The sequence below is a fragment of the Sebastes fasciatus genome, chromosome 20, assembly GCF_043250625.1.
Source record: "Sebastes fasciatus isolate fSebFas1 chromosome 20, fSebFas1.pri, whole genome shotgun sequence".
Taxonomy (NCBI): Eukaryota; Metazoa; Chordata; class Actinopteri; order Perciformes; family Sebastidae; genus Sebastes; species Sebastes fasciatus.
In genome coordinates this window covers 5,459,386-5,479,797 of record NC_133814.1, presented here as the reverse complement: position 1 = coordinate 5,479,797, position 20,412 = coordinate 5,459,386, and the positions used below count along the sequence as shown (strand labels likewise).

General features: G+C 39.2%; 1 protein-coding gene across 3 annotated transcripts in view; it reads left to right on the top strand.

Annotated features, from left to right (window-relative positions):
- The window catches only part of mapk8b (mitogen-activated protein kinase 8b), a 43,577-nt gene extending 24,104 nt beyond the window's left edge, over positions 1 to 19,473 (top strand). For all 3 annotated transcript variants that reach the window (XM_074620320.1, XM_074620318.1, XM_074620319.1), the window contains exons 8-12: positions 1,905 to 2,087; positions 7,080 to 7,204; positions 10,187 to 10,250; positions 12,151 to 12,228; positions 14,204 to 19,473. In XM_074620320.1, the coding sequence (XP_074476421.1) occupies positions 1,905 to 2,087; positions 7,080 to 7,204; positions 10,187 to 10,250; positions 12,151 to 12,228; positions 14,204 to 14,220 (467 nt within the window). In that variant the 3' untranslated portion in view covers positions 14,221 to 19,473. The remainder of the gene's footprint in view (positions 1 to 1,904; positions 2,088 to 7,079; positions 7,205 to 10,186; positions 10,251 to 12,150; positions 12,229 to 14,203) is intronic.
- Positions 19,474 to 20,412: the final 939 nt, after the last annotated feature.

Here is a 20,412-nt window from a genome sequence, read left to right as displayed (position 1 = left end):
GTCTGGTCTCTCCGGTTGAGCTTTTGCTGCGAGGATGCAGGTTTCCACCAGGAGCCGCTGCGCTGTGCACACCGGCCGTGACCGCTCCGTCCTCCGCACGGCGATTGCCTCATTAACGTTTCCCTTATAGCACTGGGTTTAAATCCGAAGTATTGACAAATAGAAGCTTTTGCTTTTCACTTTGACAACCAAATCCTCCGCCATCGTCTTGTCTGTCAACTCTCTCTCTCGTCCCGTGTGTGAAATCTGAATCCTGCAACTCTGTGCTGAGACTCTATACAGAGCAGACGCTTTCACTTTCAGATTGTAGCGTCCAGTGTCCGACTATTGATGACACAGTTTTGCTGATACGCCAAAATTAACTAAATGGGGTTTATTTCTGTAAAAAAAGCAAAACGATGGTGTGGGCGGTGGGCAAGTAATGTAATCAGCGTATGCCCGACCACCGTGTAACACCGGTAACACCGACTACCGCGGCAAGCCTACCGCTGCCAGTTTGTTTGTATTATTGTGTGACTTTGGTGAGTACAGATTCACCAAAGTCACACCCTAACCCTAATGCACAAACAAACCAACCGATAGAGGCAGCGGTAGACCAGCAACCCTGTGTTCTGCGAGGTAAAATTACTATTTTTTCAATGGAATCTGGTGGCTTTGGCGAGAGCCTAGATAGATAACGGCTTCACAAGAAAAGCCTTTGGGAAAGGGCTGTCTCACGGCAAGGTAAACCAGCGGAAATATTCTAAATATAGCGTACACTTAAACTGATATTGATTTTTTTTTTTAGCTGGCTAAAATACGTTTTGATGCCGGCTCTGCCCACAGCAGTATATTACTTTGCTTCCGTGCGGTAACTCCTGTCTGCTTCTCCAAACTGGGGCGTGCGGACCATCACGCTGACTATGGATAAGTACCTCATACAACCCCACTTCAAAACACCCTAACTATCTCTTTAAGTCAGTGTTTACGGTCAAAGCAGAGTACTGCTGTGGACGGGGCAGACAGCAAAATGTATTATAGCCACTTAAAAAAAAGGCTCATCTAAATAAATCAATATCAGTTTAAGTGTACGCTATATTTAGAACATTTTCACTGCTTTATCTTGCCGTCAGACAGCCCTTTCTGACTGGAAACTGGACTTAAAGTGAAACTTATCTATGCACTCTTCAAAGCCACCAGACTCCATTTATAAAAACAGTATAGAATAGAATAAACTGATATAGATTTTTTTCAGGGGTAGAACCTTTTTTCTATTCTTTCAGTCAGGATTTAATACACTTATTGGTCTCAAATTTATGCAGTCAAACTTATCTTTTCCTGCCTTTGGTATGACCGATATACTTGCCTCTCTCCTGCAGGTTGTATTTCAGCTTCTGACAGCACCCAATGGAATTGATCTATTGTTTTTCAAACCAGGCTTTTCCTCCTTGTTGTTCATTCAGTGTTAAGCAAAGATATGAACAAGGCATGTCAGTACATGTCCTCCAGGTAGATCTGTACATGTTACATCTGTATGTATGTGTGTTCCATGCATATTTCCAGCATTTGGATCACTTGAGGTGAGCATCACCTGTCTCACCTAACATAGTTCATCCATCCTGACTGATTTCCACAGGTTTGAATGGGATTTAAATCTGTTATGACCTTTTCATCATAAGTAAAACTACCAATATTAAACAAGCCTTTCACTAAATCTCCTGAATATATACAGTTGCAGTTACACGAGTGTTTTAGGAACACATCCAAGCTAGAACAACGCAGTATGAGACGTAGCAAACAGATGGCTCTGTTTTATTATTCATCAGTTCAAAATGTTACTCAAAAATGACCCACCCCAACCCTGGAACGGCCGCTCCTTTTGTCCAAACCCAGCCCAGTGCTTTTCTTAATACTGCAACCATAAGATATCGACCAGTGGAACAAGGTGATCGAGCAGCTGGGGACACCGACTCAGGAGTTCCTGATGAAGCTCAACCAGTCGGTGAGGACCTACGTGGAGAACAGGCCCCGGTATGCCGGCTACAGCTTCGAGAAGCTCTTCCCTGACGTCTTGTTCCCCGCAGACTCTGAACACAACAAACTGAAAGGTAAAAGAGTCTCTTAATTCCCATGAAGTCATTTTGTAAAGCCTTACTGAAATGAAAGTAGGGCTGTATATTGGCAAGAATCTGGCGATACAATACGTATCGTGATAAAGAGGTAATGATTCAATATATTGCGATTTCTTTAAAATCTAATTTGATTTTTAATTTGAATTTTTAACTGTCAATAAAACATTTATACTGCATGCCAAAAACTGCATGTTTTTCACCCCAAACTGCATGTGATTATTATAAAGTGGGCATGTTTGTAAAGGGGAGACTCGTGGGTACCGATAGAACTCATTTTCATTCACATATCTTGAGGTCAGAGGTCAAGGGACCCCTTTTAAAAATGGCCATGCCAGTTTTTCCTCTACAAAATTTTCGTAAGTTTGGAGCATTATTTAGTCTCCTCCGCGACAAGCTAGTATAACATGGTTGATCATGGTTGACCAATGGATTCTTTAGATTTTTTAGTTTCATATGATTCCAGTATCTTCACTCTAGCTCTAAAACTGAGCCCGCTACAACCTCCGAAAGATCCAATAGCGGCCGGGCCCGATGGCGGGCTGTCAGATTTTCAAGAAGTTAATCAAAAATCAATACGGCGTTTTGGAGAATCGATACAGTATCCCAACACATAATATCGCGATACTCGTGTGTCGATTAGGGCTGTCAATCGATTAAATGATTTAATTAATCGCGTTTAACTATGGACAATCATGCGATTAATCGCATGATTGTCCATGAGCATTGTCCCTTTTTTATCTGTTCAAAATGTACCTTAAAGGGAGATTTGTCAGGTATTTAATACTCTTATCAACATGGGAGTGGGCAAATATGCTTGCTTTATGCAAATGTATGTATATATTTATTTTTGGAAATTAACAACATAAAACAATGACAGATATTGTCCAGAAACCCTCACAGGTACTGCATTTAGCATAAAAAATATGCTCAAATCATAACATGGCAAACTGCAGCCCAACAGACAACAACAGCTGTCAGTGTGTCAGTGTGCTGACTTGACTATGACTTGCCCCAAACTGCATGTGATTATCATAAAGTGGTCATGTCTGTAAAGGGGAGACTCGTGGGTACCCATAGAACCCATTTTCATTCACATATCTTGAGGTCAGAGGTCAAGGGAACCCTTTGAAAATGACCATGCCAGTTTTTCCTCGCCAAAATTTAGCGTAAGTTTGGAGCGTTATTTAACCTCCTTCATGACAAGCTAGTATGACATGGTACCAATGAATTCCTCATGTTTTCATATGATACCAGTATCTTCACTCTAGCTTTAAAACTGAGCCTGCTACGACCTAAAAATCACAAGTGGTGTTAATGCGTTAAGGGAACCTAGTGGCGTTAAAACTAATTTGCGTTAACACATTATTATTGCGTTAACTATGACAGCCATAGTATTGATATTTTCTTACTCCTCTAACTGAAAGCACAAGAAAATCTGTGTGAGTTTTGTAAATTTGGTGCCTGCTAAGAGTTAAAGCCATTTCGGTGCATAGTTCCTCTATAACAGGTGCAGCAATTGTCCAGCCTGAAGGGGAACCATTTGTAAAAATGTAAATTGCTGTTTTATCTCATCCCAGAATGTGTGAGGAATAATGAGGCAATCAGTGTTTTGAGAGAGTTTTATGCCACAGTATGCTTCAGTTTTACTGCTTGAAATTTGAACAAAAGACTTTTTAAAGCTGCTTTTCTTCTTTTTGCTAATGCAGGATTTATCATGGGTGACTTTTTAAATGGCTATTTTTTGTAATTGAAGGATTAATATGATGGTCCCATGGTGGTTCAGTGAGTAGATATCCAATCACTTGCAAAGCAGGACGATGAACTTTTCCTCCATGTAGCGTCAGTTTTTGTTGCACTTGTAACACAGTCAGAAATGTGAGGGGAACAGTGGGCGCATTAACTACAGAGGGTTTGATAGTAAAAGCCTTACAAGGTTAAACCTTTGGTGCACTGAGTCCCTCTTCCCCCTGCTTTAACTTGACCCCTCCTCCACGTCAATCCTGGTCAGGTGTGCTGTGTAGAGAATTGTTTGTTGGTGAGGATAGACAGTGGAGGAATGTAACTGCAATGCAGCCTTCTGGTGAACACATTTAGCTCCTTTTTATGGTGGTTTACCGACCGAGGACCGTAGGGAAACCAGCAGGACCATAAGCATTGAGCAACAAACAAGCCAAGGCCGGATTATTTATTTATTTCCCAACCCGATATCCGGTGAGTTTGGTTTCTTTCTGGATATTTACTTTTTTGCGATGCATTGCTTTTTCATTTCTTATATTTTTGCATTTTGAAGGGAGGACTTTGACTCCATTACTTTGTTGGATTGCTTTACATTAAACAAGACTGACAAACCCTGTGGACATTCCCCAGTTAAATTTGTGCTTTTGTTGGGGAGGGTTTTGTTTTCTCAATAAATTGTGTAAAGTTTCCTCTTAGTGCTTTTCATTTGGTAGGGTCACGAGGGATTTAAAGGCTACCTAAATTATTTTTCAGTTTCTCTCTTAACCAGGTCTTAGTACCGCTGTGGCCCTTGAACCTTTTCTTGTAACTAGGCTTAAAATTAAGGCTGATTGTTATACACACGGTATGTTTGCAACCCTATAAACATCCGCTGAAGGCAATTCCAAGTGACAAATCAATTTTCTGCCGTAGAATAAAGGGGACATAACATGAAAAACTCACTTTTTCAGTGCTTGTGCACATACATTTAGGTAGGATCTGGAGTGCAGCCCCCTACCAACCCTAAAAACTGTGGAATAAGACAACCCAGTCCGTTTTTTGTGGGCTGCCTAGATCAGAATTATCGGGCATTCACACCAAACACGAAGCAAACTTTTTGTGTCGTGCGAGTCAGTTTGAGCGAGAAATTGTTGTGATGCGGTCGCAAAAGCCTATCGGCATAGGGATTCTCCTCCTGTCGTCACTGACGTCCTGACGTTGAACCAGAAATGGAGGAAGAAAACAGCTGACGAGACGAAGCTCTGTGTATAACTGTATATGTATAAACCATAGACTCAATGGTATAAACAACAACGTTGCTGCCGTGTTTATGCCTAGATGAAGTTAGGTTGAGGGTTGATGGAGCAGCTACTATGTTAGCATAGCCTGGCACTGATCAATCTGAACTCCATTCAGAAAACAGGCATTTTAAAATGTGTTTGCTTGTCATCCTGTGGACAGACCTGTCAAAGCATGAATTTGGACTTTCTACAAATCGACATCATAATGTAGTTATTTCGGCATCCTTTTGATCCATTTATTGCAAATAAATCACAGCAAAATAATTTTTTTTTTTTTTTTTTTTTGAGCTCATACCGCTGTACACCAAGTGCCTCCGGATGATGTTACGAACCCAGACACGACGTTGTTCGTTTTCCAGCATATCTGGGACTTTGACAAAAGCAGCAATAGTGATTATTTTGGCCGTGGTTGATAAAACGTTGTTCATATCTACAAGATAAACTACCTTTGCAAAGGTGCACCATATTTTTTTGGTTTTCAGACAAATTGTGAATACAGGTATATTCACACAGACTGTATGAGAAACATTAGGTGTTTTTCGAACATTAAAGCAGTAAAAATGTTCTAGTAGAAACCCCAAATACAAGCATGATGTCCCCTTTAAGCACTTATTACAGAAGCTGACAGTTCAGAAGCAGGTTGTTTACTGTGAAGAGGAATTTACCTCAAGAGTGTCTTCATGTGTAAATTGAGAGGAGGTGACAGGAACACTCAAAGCAAGAGCTCCGGAGCTGTTGCAAGATGATGCAAGGCGAAAAAAAAAGTATTTTTCTGTCCTCATTAATTCACCGAGGCAGGAATATGTGACAACAGTGTATTCCCCTGAAGTACTCATGTTAAGCTGCATGTATGGGATGTTCACATTTGGCTCTGAATGCTTTGATAGCATACGCTGGCAAGGCCTCCACATAGAACATATGATAAACAAGGTGGATGTCCTAAAAAAAACAAAAAACCGGATACATGTTTTCTATTTGCTGTGAGGTTTAAAGGTACCCGGTGTAGTGTTTGACCAATAGTAGCGCTATGGAGCAGAATCTTTACGAGTTGGTCCCCCATTTGTTTGTATCATGCCCGAGGACGCATGAGCATCGCAAGATGTTTGTGAGGCGTCAAGGATGCACACATTGTATTTTGGTGAGAAAACACTGAATGTAAACAAATTAACTTTTATTGTTGACAAGAAAAATTCCACAGGTCACCTTTAAATTAGCTCCCATTAATTAAACCACATCTTTCTTAGTGACATCATCCTGTACCAGTTGGTACAATAAAAGACAATATATTATTCATATGAAACTAGAACATATAAGGAATCCATCGGTACCAACCATGTCATACAAGCTTATCGCAAAAAAGGCTAAATAATGCTCCATTTTCAAAGGGGTCCCTTGACCTCTGACCTCAAGATATGTGAATGAAAATGGGTTCTCTGGGTACCCACGAGTCTCCCCTTTACAGACATGCCCACTTTATGATAATCACATGCAGTTTGGAGCAAGTCATAGTCAAGTCAGCACACTGACAGCTGTTTGCCATGTTATGATTTGAGCATATTTTTTATGCTAAATGCAGTACCTGTGAGGGTTTCTGGACAATATTTGTCATTGTCTTGTGTTGTTAATTGATTTCCAATAATAATTATATACATTTGCATAAAGCAAACATATTTGTCCACTCACATATTGATAAGAGTATTAAATACTTGATAAATCTCCCTTTAAGGTACATTTTGAATAGATACAAAATTTGCGATTAATCGCAATTAAATATTTGAATCTATTGACAGCCCTAATCACAACACATATTTAAGTGGAGGGGTTCTTTAACACTTTTGAATGGTCCCTCCCTACATTGTGTCCAACATCAGATGGGATACATTTCAGAAAGGAAATCTGGTCGGTTTAAAGTTTACCATTTTCTCTTTTTTCTGCCACAACTTCTTTTCAGCGAGCCAAGCCCGAGACCTCCTGTGCAAGATGCTGGTAATAGACGCGTCAAAGCGGATCTCAGTGGACGAGGCTCTCCAGCACCCTTATATCAACGTGTGGTACGACCCGACTGAAGTGGAGGCGGTAAGTACTCACTACTTCATACACAAAACTTAACCCTTTAAAAACAACGATGATCCTGTTTAAATCAATCTAAAATAAAAACCATTGTAGCTAGAGCATTCATTCTTTTAGAACAGGTAGGTCTTCAGTGTCATCACGTTGTAAACTCATGATGACGTCGTTACGTTACATTATGTTCTGAACTTGACAAAATTATCAAAACGCCTTTGCACTCGATCTGCTCATATATATTGACTTAGATAACCTTGTAGCTTAGGTTGCACAGATTTTAAAGGGATATAAAGCATTTGAAAATACTCCAGGAAATTACATCACAATAAGCAAAAATACCAATGCAGGCACATGCGGACGATTTCTATTGCAGAGTTCAAAGAGTTAAACCAAACACCCTTTTTTAAAAATTATTATATGAATAATTTCTAACCACATGCATACAAATAAGCAGAAAAGTAATGTTGCACAGCTACTAAATCCATGAAGCCATGTCTTCAAAATAAAAACTCCCATCTAGGGACTACAAAGTATAAAACTCCATGTCATTTTCTCTCCAAAATTGTTAGTGCTCTGCATGCAAAATGTGCTCTCTATATGCGTTTGGTGACAATCCACCACGCTCTCCTCCACCGCACTCTCCTTGGAAACACAATAACTCAGCCAGTGCAAATTGATTTTGCCTGTGATCAGGCGGATTGGGAGATGAGGTGAATTGTTGCTTTCTCCCTCTCTGGCACGAAATGACTCTTCATTGCTGACAGCACAGCCTTGAAAAGTGCAGATTTGTACACCGATTTTTTGCTCCGACACTGCGTAAATGCATCCAATCTCCATTTGACTCCGGGGAGGACGGAGAACTCGGCTGGCTTTCGACGTAGTTTATTCCAGCCTCTGTGCGTGCTATAAATTTGTGGTATTTTCCTGGACAAGGTTTGTGCACTCCAAAGCAGAAAAATTCAGCATTACGTGGGTTTAATGTGAGGAAGGTTTAATGCAGCAGTTTTCTGTAATCTTGTGCCATCAATTAGCTGAGTCGGTAAGTTTTCAGTTTGAGCTGGGAGCAACTGAGTTTCCCCTCATTCACCTGCTGTAGTGTTTAGGTGGAATGAAGACGTCCATTAAAGAGGACCTTTTATGCTCATTTTCAGGTTCATACTTGTATTTTGGGCTTCTACTAGAACAGAAACACTTTTTTTTAAATACTGGCTGTGCTGCAGCACCACTTTTCAACCTGTAAGGTTCATTTTGAACTCTGGTCAGCTGGCCCACTCTGTTGTGATTGGTCAACCAAACCAAACTCTTCGGACGCCACTCCTGCTCCGCTCTAACTAGATTCTAGATTTGTTTGAGGGCATGCCAAATTAGCCGCTAGGCAAGTGTTATGCACATGTTACTTGGTGACATCACCATGTTACGGAAGAAAAGGCAGGACTTCAAGCGAGACGTTTCCGGCAGTTCAGGAGCAGTGATTCTGTGTGGAGAGTAACTCTCTTTGGCGTGGACTTTGGGTTTTGTAACTTTGCAGACCTTTTACATGCACAAAAAACTATATAACACACTAAAGGAAAGGGGAAAAAGCACAATAGGTCCTCTTTAAGGTCACAGTGGCAAATGACTGACAAACTCAGGCCTGGTAGTTAGACATGCTCAGAAACTGTCTTTGTAACTCAAAGGCTATAAGTTCTGTGAATGGCAGTATCAGTAATTTAGTGTGACAGCAGGGTGGCCTTGTGGCTAGACTGTGCTATAACTTTTATCACAGTTTGATCCCCATTCATAGCCAGCGGGGGTCCACCATTAGTCTGCTTGTAAAAACTTAACCCTTTAATGTCCTCACTAAGAAATAAGCAATGGAGCAATTTTCCTCTTTGCTTTTTTTATGTCCCTGGCCTGTGGCAATAATAATAAAAATCATTGTTTTGTTTTTTACAGACCCCACAGTTTTTTAAAATATAGGTCTCTACCAAACGGTTGAGATGACGCTTCATGGTGAAAGAAAAATACAAACCATGTACTAATATTATGCAGTAATAGGTTAATATATCAACATATGTCAATTTGTTACCATGAAATTAGTAGTATTACCAGCACTAGTATTATGTCCATGTATTTATTTAGGATATTTACCATATTTACTGTAGGCTACTTTGACAACATCTCAAATGGTGAAAAATCATACTGATATAATTTTTTTATCAAATATACATAAAGGAATAACATTAAATATATAATGTTAACGAATGATATTAACAACAGTAAAGTTTTTTTTATTTCATAAAAATTGTAAATTTATTATCTTAGCATCACTACTTTTACCCGCACAGAACAATTCAACGTTTGGTCGAGCATGTTTTTAGACAGTAAAAAAAATAACATATCAAATGATATATAATGGAATAACATTAAATGTACCATATTAACAACAATGAATACTCAAAAGTTGATTTAGTTATTTATTTATAATTGTAATTACATCATTAGCTTTACTAGCCTCACCATAAAAGGACAACATGAACCGTTTGGTAGAGCAAGTTTTTAGAAAACGATTTGCCCCGTATTAGACTTTTTATTTTAGTATCAAGTTACATAATTCTGTTCAGTAAGGCCTCTGAAACTATGATATGTCAAATAAATATGCCTACCTTTTAAAAATGAAACCAAACAGAGTCCTCGTGCCTGGAGTGACTTTTATGCTGCTAACTTCCTGTAAGGAGGCGGACTGAAAAGGCATGCTATTTAAAGACACAGTGCCATCTAGTGGATTATTTTTTTAGCATAACATACCTAAACCGAGTGGTAGATACGGCTCAGTCAGGTTGAGTTAAGTTCAACACACAACAGAACATTAAAGTGTTGGATAAAAGACTATTTGAGTGTGAAAATCATTTACCAGAGTGTGATGTGTGTGGAGTTGTCGCTCTGTGTTTAGAATGAAAATCTGGTAAGAAGACTAAAACCCAGAAACCATGTGTGTCTGTCTTTTTCCAGCCGCCACCCGCGATCACAGACAAGCAGCTGGATGAGAGAGAGCACACAGTGGAGGAGTGGAAAGGTAGGAAACATCCTCTCCTCTGCTCTTTGATAAGCTGTCACAAGTACTTAGCTTTTTGCAGTGTGTTGCATAAGGTCGGTCTTTGTTCATGCTTTTGCAGCCTGTTAATCTTCATTCTCCAACAGATATTTATGTTTTCCCTCTGCATAGTCTGAATTCATAAATGTCTGATCCTAATTTTACACCAGAAATAACTAATGCACATGTTGCATACCTGTTCTCCTGGTTTCCTATTTCCAAATCTTTGTTCTTATCCAAATGTACACTATAAAGTATCAATCTGTGGTATTTTCACAACTAGATTATTAAGCTGTGATGAAATAGAAGCGTAGATAGTAGAAAACAAGGGAAACTGAAGAAATGATTATACAACATAAATCAATCCAACGGTATGGTCAATTGTAAATTATGCCCCAATTACAGGTGGCATACATGGGCAGGGTGCCACGCCTTGTTTTAGATGACTGGTGGAATTTTTTGGCCAAATAAAATGATCTAAAATAAAAAAAAATTAAGATTTTTATGATACTTAAAGGTGCAATTGATAACATTGACAACATTCAGCCACTAGATGCATCTTAGTTATACATTGTTTGTGGGAACTATAACGTTAGGTAACTAGACGCAACCGTCATTAATGCTAAGATGCTAACTTTCTGGTTGGCCTACAAAAAATACGTCATCCCTGGAGCACGCTATTTATAACATTCAGCCACTAGATGTCACATTCTCCCTCCTCCATTCCATCGCATTCACTTCACGAGTACAATGACGTTAGGTAACTGGATGCAACCGTCACTAATGCTAAGATGCTAACGTAGCTCCTCTGGGATCGAAGCTGTTATTTTTCTCATTTTGACAATCTGACCGACGACACATTAGTTAAGGTTGTAAGGACTTTGGCTGTTGGCAGTTGTTAGTTTTGTTTAAATATGCAGAATTTTTTATTTTATAGGTTATTGTTATTAGGACAATTAAGCTAAGACAGCTAATATATGCTAACATCAGTTGTCACTTGCTGCCACGGCTAATGAGTGAAACCGACACTCACTGTCAAACTCAGCCATTTATCCGTTTCTTCTACACTACTTGGTAACTTGATCACTGACGACACAGAAACACCACGTGATACAAGTGTCGTTATACTATTGGCTCACAAGCCTGAGAACCAAAAAAAACAAACAAACAAACTTAATTTTGGACCCATCAAAATTTTTTTAGTGATTAACTCACAAGCATGATAATTTTTTTTAGGAAAAGCCATACTTTTATTCTGCACCTTTCTAAAAGCTCTGTGGATGTGTTATTTTTTAAAAATAATTATTTGTCTACATATAAATGTTATCAATGAGACCTTTAACATCTTCTAAACAGGCATAATATGAGACTAGTTGCAATTATTACTTGATTTCAGTGGAACATATAGCGGAGTATCATCAGCATAACAGAAATCAACGTTTTGCTTACACATAATGTCACCTAGTTGCAACACGTAAATGGAAAATGACAGCGGACCTGTGATTGATCCGTGGGTAACACCACAGGAAAGTGAGGGGGCAGAGAACTTAAACATCTTCCTCCTCAGTGCTGACAGAGTGATAATGACGGCAGGAGACTCACACCTGGAGCGTGACGTGTTGGCGTTCCCACACTGCTGCTGGATGTTTCATTACATCTTTCTCTCCTTAGAAATAGATTAAAATTTTGTAAAATTGGACATTTATGTATTTCACAAGGTGAGAGAAAACAGTAGACGATCAAAATGGTGATGAATAATACAGAATTGTACTTTAAATTTCAGAAAACCTGCAAGGGGACATGAGGGAACTGCACACAGCCTCCCTCTCCCTTTTTCCTCTCCTCCTTACTGTAGTAAATGATTGTGTCTTGTTTGTTGCAGAGTTGATATATAAAGAAGTGTTTGACTGGGAAGAGAGGACAAAGAATGGTGTCATCAGGGGACAGCCGGCGTCCATAGGTAAGTGGAGTTCTTTCTATGTGTGAGAAAAATCGCAAGATGCATTAATGCGTTAAAGAAATTGGTTGCATTAAAACAAATTTGCGTTAATGCGTAATTATTGTGTTAACTTTGACAGCCCTAGAAAATATTTTGTCAAAAAGCACCAATGGTCAACCCTACGATATTGTCGCAATATCGATATTGAGGTGTTTGGTCAAAATAATATTTGATTTTCTCCATATCGCCCAGCACTGGTGTTCCTGCCATAAACTGTGTGAAAAGCCTGCTCTGTTATAAAATCAACAGAGCACTGGCACAGTTCTGCATAGCATGTGGTAATCATTTTTCTGTCGAGGAAAATGTTTTTTTTCCACTCTTGAGCTCATCTTTGTACATACTTAACTAAGGTACTTCCTCTACTGGATCCTTCTGTATGTGGGCTGGAGAGTGACAGAACTAGCACACTCATTCCTCCAGTTAGACACGTATTACATGTTCTGTTATGACCATGCTTAGGTTTGGCATAAATCTACAAGAGACATGGGATTATTAAACAAAATAAGAACTTTTTCCAGCATCTAAATGTGGAAAAATGCTCTTCCTTGGGAGTTTGATGATTGTCTTTACTGTCTGTTGTTTTATTTCTATTTAAACTGTAACTGGTGTGCTGTATTGGTCCAGGTCTCCGTTGAAAAAGAGATTCTATCTCAAGGGATTTCCTAGTTAAATAATAAAAAAAATGGAATGTTATTACTATTACTGTTTTTTTCGAATGTTGGGGTGCTTTCACACTTAGTTTGGTTAAATCAAACTCACGTCTGTTTGCCCAGTTAGTACGGTTCATTTGGGCTGGTATGAAAGATGTCAATCGCACCCTGTTAGTCACTATTCATAACATGCTGTTGATTTGTAGTCTAATAATACTAATGATGCTGATGATCAATAATTTTCTTCGTGAGCCCTTTGTGACACCACACTACAGGTGTGAAAGCACCCTTATACACAAGAATCAGTCCAATGTATGGCACGATAAACTGTCTCTGATCTACTGTATGTCTGAGCCTCTGACTGTTTTCATTTCATTACTTTTTTTTTGTTATGTAAAAACAGTGTAGAGAAGCTGTTACCTCATGTATTATATTTTGCATAGAACTTGCCTATCCATATTTAAAGGAGCAGTGTGTAGGATTTAGCAGCATCTAGTGGCGTGGTTGCAGATTGCAACCAACTGAGTACCCCTCCCATCCCAATACTGTTGAAGACGGTGAAAGGCTCTCTAGAGCCAGTGTTTGGTTTGTCCATTCCGGGCTACCAACACGTTCCCTTTCGAACTCGTCACATACCGTCGCTTTGTCACTCCCCCTTGGCATCATTTGATTTTTGTAAACGCTAGTGCGCCTGCTATATGGGCCTAATAGATGCCGGACGATCTGGGTGCTTTATCACTTGGCAGTTGAGCCATTTTGGCTTCATGCGCCAATGAGCATTTCTGAGAGGACTGAACTGGAGTCTGCCTCCGATGCTGTATCCAGTTCTCTTTATATACATCCATGGCTACTGTAGAAACATGGCGGGGTAACATGGCAGACTCCGTAGAAGAGGACCCTCTTCCTACGCACATATGAAGGACTCATTCTAAGTTAACGAAAACACGATTCTTACTTTCACGTGATTACACCCCAATGAAAACATAATTATGAATCTTATATTCCATTTCTGCCAATAGATCTTAAATCCTACACACTGGTCCTTTTTCAATAGAACTTCTCCTGCATTCCTGTAGTTTTCATAGTCCAAATACATGCATGTGGGCTGGACTGGAGACCGTAAACTTCCCCTAAATATACGTTTACACGCAGAAAAGGAGCCCCATCTCCGTAGCATTACTCAGACTTCATTAACTTAACTACAATCATACTGCGGTGCTTCAGCAGGCGTGCTGTGTGTGCCCCTTTTGATGGCTGACCACAGGCCTTCCCCCTATTTCTCACAGCACAGGTGCAACAGTGAGCAGCGGCACCACCAGCACCTCACCTCCACGTCCTCCTCCGCCTCCGTCAACGACGTCTCCTCCATGTCCACTGACCCGACCCTGACCGACACCGACAGCAGCCTGGAGACAGCAAGCACCGCCGCTGCTACAGCCACCAGCCGCCCCCCCCCCCCCCCCCCCTGGGCTGCTGCTACAGCCACCAGCCCCCCCTGGGCTGCTGCAGATGACTATCATCTACACCCCTATCATCTACACCCCCTCCTGGTCCTGGTCCTGGTCCTGGTCCTGGTCCTGGTCCTGGTCCTGGTCCTGGGCTGGGCCTCACCCCCCTGGTCACATCCAAGACCACTTGCCCGACACTGGCTCCTGGCCCCGCCCCCTGCATCTACCCCCCCCCACCTCCTCTCTGTGCTTGTCTTCAGTAGTGTAGCGATTAGCCAGCTAGCTGTTTGAGAAATATTCTGATTTCTGAAAGGACAGATGATCTTTTTTTATTACACTTAGTCTTTTTTTTTTTTTTTTTTTAATTAGGATTTCTTTTCGTTTGAGTCCTAGCTGTAATTTATTGTGGCATTTCTTAATTTTTTCAGAAACCTAAGATGATGATAAGAGAATTTTTATGATTTCACTACGTTCCGGTTTTATATTAGCCGACGGTGAGAATTGAAAGAAATATCTGTACAATGTTTTAATGTGATCTATTTTTCTGTTGGAAGTCATTTTGTTTCACTTGTAAGCTACTGCTTTTACAACTTGCCATATAAATGTAGATTGAGTTTGTACAGATTTTATGGTAGATGTAGTTTTATCTTCGATACAAGTTTGCAGTGAGCCATTGAAACATAATTGACAAATGTATGGTCTTAGTACTCCCCTTTTATCTCATGTAATATGGATATCGTTTTAAGTGCATATGACATATCCATTGATTTGAACTGAGATCATTTAGATTTACTTGTAAAAAAAAGTTTTTTCTCCTGTGAGTCACTACTACTTCCTACATTGTAAAAATGTAATGAAAGCTTTATAATTTACTTTCTGTTCAGACATGATAGGATTTCAAAAAATGATTTTCACTCACCATATGATTCATTTTACCTTCTGCATTTAAGCTATGGGATTGATAATGGCACAGTTGGATAACTTTTTGATGACCGTCTTCTGTATTTTTTAAGTGCTTTAAAGTACCTCTTCTTGTGTGCAACAGGCTGTTATGGAAACTGGCATGGCGGTATCGCTTTGGAGGACTGGATGCACGGAGAACGCTTTCACGTTCTCCGCTCGTTCGCTTTGACGGCGAGGTATTGCGAACAGTTCAGAATGTTTTTTTTTTGTCGTGCTTTGGGAGGTTTATCGAGACGTAGACGAGTTGTGTGAGGTTGTAAAAAAAAAAAAAGCGGTGACGGTGTAAGTAGAATGTGCTTCAGTCAAGTAGGGAATTGTGATTTCGAGAACGCATGTGAACGTGTCGGTATTGGGTGTCTTGGAGGGGATAGTGATTCTGCAGCCGGGTGGAACAGTGTGAGAACATGTCAGCTTCTTGCTACCAGATCCTGTTGTGAGTAATGTACTTTTTGTGAATTTGGAAATTTGAGAGATTTTTCTAAAAGTTGGCGTTGCGTACGAGACTGGCGTGCAATTGTGTAAAAAAAATGAACCTAAAAGTTAGCAGCACAAACAACCTGAGTCAAAAGAAACAAATTATTCTCACGGTATGCAATAATAGTGCCCTTTTTTCGATGTTTTTTGAGTTAGCTTTGAAAGGAAAAGTGCCTGTTTGTCAGTCATTCCTGAGTACGTGGGAGGAAGTGTATTCATTACGTTTAGGTTTTTATGGCGTCTGGTTAACAACAGTAGTTTCCATATCAAACCAGTAATGTATGATGGGGGGTTGTAGTTCTCACAAATGTATTGTATATTTTTCTACTTGTTTTTGACCCTTGAGCGGGAGACGGTGGTGTCTTGCAGGGTAAAGAAGGTGATGGCGTATACGTTGAGATGCTTGAGCAGCATGTTGTTTGAGTCATTTCAGAAGAAAAGGCAGTTTTATCAAGGTCTTTCATCAAAGTAAAAAAAATAAGTGTTTCTTTGCAGTGACAGCAACCGAAATATAGGTTAATAACAATTATTTTTTTTGGCTTTTCTTTGAGTACTAATTTAATGTGATGATTGAACGGGATGTTTTAAAATTCAACTACTGGATCAAACTAAACGAGGGAACTCTGCGACGGCGTTATTGTCAGTATTTTGTGATTGGATACTGTTTACCGTCGGAAATGTGCAGATCGATGCTTTAGTTACGAACACATATCTGAGAGGCAGAGCTACTCAAGTTTAAACAAGCCATATTAGCTGAAAGCTATCTAGGCAAGTCGTGTAATGGTTTGTTGACTTTTTAAGATCATGAATATCATGGTCGTAAATGAATGAAACGAAGGAGTTATTTTCAATTTAAGCTTTTTGCTGTTGAGGTTTCATGCAGCCATTCTGCCTGCTTGAAATGTTTGCATAACTAAACCTGCTATCTGCAAGAAGCAGAGTTAGGCTGTATTGTACTGTCATGAGCAGGTGTTGTGGATGTTGGCATAAACATCCCTATACTAGGATTGTCGTGTAACAGCACTGCGTCTAGAACCCGGTCTTTGATAAGGCGGTTTTGCTCAAAGCAAAGTTACACGAAAGTTAATCTTTCGACTGTAGCATAATATGCTGTGTGCTCTACTTAAGCAACTTGTTACCGTCTGCCAAATATATAAGGCTAAACACAGACGTAACCATTTATTTAACGGCTTGATTTCTCAAATACTGACCCACTACGGCTCCTTCTCTTTTTCAAGTCCTGGACTTGCACAAGCTATTTGTAAATCCATTACTAAATGTGTCCTTCATTACGTTCTTAGTATCAACTAGCTAGTTTCAAGATTTAGTTAATCGGGTTGCACCATTAAAACTTGTCGTATCCAGTAAAAACCATAACAATGGGTAAATTAGTTGCCATCTGACCATAATCGGTCAACTATGTAAAATGTTACTATAGCATCACAAGTTGTAACATAACTTTCCATATTGACACTTTTAGTATATATTAATCGTAACTGCCGATCCTTTTTAAATGTAGGTATGACTTTCTTCTATTCATATATGCATACATGGAGAAGTAGGTTTCAGAATGAGTAACATGATATCCATATGTTTTAGTACAAGTGAGAAATGTCTCAATAAACTCAATTTTATTCGGTTAACACATTGTAATTTTATGTAATTTTTTTGTAAATTTTGTGGAAGTTTTGAATTTTAAAAACTTCCCAGTTTACATCATTATTTAACAGCATTTTATCAAGTGTATGGTCAGAGTATTGACCGTATCACATTACCTCTTTTACTCTTCAATCTAAACGGGTAATATTCTGTATATAAGCATTAGCTCTGTCACTAACACAGTTAACATTTAATAAATTAGCGTGCAAACGTTGGCTTCGTCACTGAGCTACGTAACAGTTAACATTTATATCCTCAAACAAGCGTTGGCTTCGTCACTGAGCTACATAACAGTTAACATTTATTATATCAGCAAGCGTTAGCTTCGTCACTGAGCTACGCAACCGTTAACATTTATATCAGCAACCAACCGTTAGTTGGCTTTGTCACTGAGCTACATAACAGTTAAAATTTATTATATCAGCAAGCGTTAGCTTTGTCACTGAGCTACGCAACCGTTAACATTTATATCTGCAAGCGTTAGCTTCGTCACTGAGCTACACAACCGTTAACATTTATATCTGCAACCAAGCATTAGCTTCGTCACTGAGCTACGTAACAGTTAACATTTAATACATTCGCAGGCAAATGATAGCTTTGTCAGTTAGCCACACAACAGTTCACATTTAATATTTGCAAGTTAACGTTAGTTCTACTGTATGCAAGAACAAGTTTATGTGGTGCAACCCATTTTAATTTTGTGATGCGTAAATCTCCACGTTGTAATCGCTTGCGTTAAAACTAGGCTAAGTTTGAACTTACGAACAGCTGGTGCCACTGGCTTTTCAGTCACCAGAATTTAAAAGGAAAGGTTTAGCCGGTGAAGTGTAGTGACAGATTAGTACAGTACAAAACTTAATTCAATCTGCAGGTAATTATTGTAGATTCCAACAGCAACAAATTGTCCAGTAGGAAATGTGCATTAGTATTTTGACAAACAATGCGTAAAAACAACAAGGACTTGAACAGTGTCACATCTGTAAGAAGGCAGCGATAGCAGGGAGAAAATCAGTGGTCGGTATCCATTTGTCATATTAGCCCATTTGTCATATTAGCTAAAATAATCAATCAGGAACTTTGTTGTCTAAAGTGCTCTTAGTTTCCTCAGCCCAACATTAGGGGCTTTAATTGGAGTATTTTGTTATGTTTTCTTCTTCTTAGGTTGTTGTTGCTTTTTTTATAATTACCGCATCTCTCCCAACAATGTCATTCTGATTTAAGTCGGCTTTGATGAACTACCTCACGCTGAATTTCTGCCAGTTCTTGCATATACTTAGTCGCCTGCAGAATTAGCTATCGAAGACGTGTGAATAACAGATTCCATTATTTATTTATTTGAAAGTGTACTATTTGTCGGTTTCAACAGACTTCTAGTTTTGTACATTATGTATACTTCACCTAGAAGTAAGAGAATTGTTATATGTATTTTTTGTTCTTTTTTTGGGGGGTTTGTTTTTTTGTTTTTAAACTAAATGTGCAATACCTTCAGCAAACTGTGCTAGTAGTGTGTGATGGGCCTAGCCTTTGTTAGCTGTCTCCTGAAGGTAAAGAAAATGTTTGGTACTGTCAATCCATGTTTTCCTTTTTTATGAATAAGATCAATTTTTATTTCTGTGACTTGTTTATAGTCATGATGTTACGTAATCAGTCTTACCCACCGAACAAACCTGTCGGCCGATGTTTGACGCAGAGACGGGAAGTTCTTTGAGTCGCGACGCGGCCGACAGGTTTGGATTTGGAATGCGGTAAGGACAATAATGTTAATAAACACAAAAAAGATGAGTAAATACCTACAAGAAAATCATTATATGTATGGTGCTGGTTTGTAATGTTTGCTAGTGAATCCAGCCATGCAAGTAGTTTTAAGAATTCCTGGATCTGCGCGTCCCAAAAACCGCAACCAACGAAGAAGTGCACTACTAGAATACATGCACTGGGATCTGATGATGCCACCTCTTTAAAAAAACAAAACAAAAAAAACATGTACTGCAAATAAAAGAAATACTCTTTGATTTATGGTTGTATGTCTTCTTTTCTCGGCAAACGCTGACAACGGCTCAGCTGAAAACATGCTTTTACTCTTTTTTTTTATGTAACTTTTGCTAAAAAACTACAATATCCAGCTTTTTGTGCCTCCGCATAAAGCCGTCCCTAAGCAGGAGAAGCTAAGTATTTGGTTCTGGGCTACTGTAGAAACATGGCGGACTCCGTGAAGAGGACCCGCTCCCTATGTAGGTACAAACGGCTCATTCTAAGGTAACAAATTCACAATTCTTATTTTCAGGTGATTATAAAGAAAACATACTTATTCATATTTTATTCCATTTCTGCTCATAGATCCCCCTAAATCTTACCCAGTGGTCCTTTAAGTGATTGGTCGGACATGGATGAAACTGCAACTTGACTGGTTGTTGGAGGGATACAACGAAAAGGTGGTGAGAAATTACTTTGTCTTTTCAAAAAATTAAATTGTATATTTGTGAGTTATTTTTAATGATTTATGTCTTCTGTATGAACTTACAGGTTTAGGGCCGAATGCCCCGGATCGAGCAGGGAAGTTGGCGGCAGGATGACCACCTGAAAGCAACCACCAGGTAAATACAAATGTACACATTATATTTCCAGATGAAACAATTTACCAATCGCGCAATGTATTGTGAGATATTATGGGCTGTTGTAGCAACTCATATTGTAATAACTGTGCATGATGTAATAATTAGGGCCGTCAATTGATTGAAATATTTAATCACACATTTTTTATCTTTTCAAAATGTACCTTAAAGGGAGATTTTAATTATTTATTTTTATTTATTTGTAGTATTTCATACTCTTATCAACATGGAAGTGGGCAAATATGCTTGCTTTATACAAATGTATATCTTTATTATTGGAAATCAATTCACAACACAAAACAATGACAAATTTGGTCCAGAAACAGCTGTCAGTGTGTC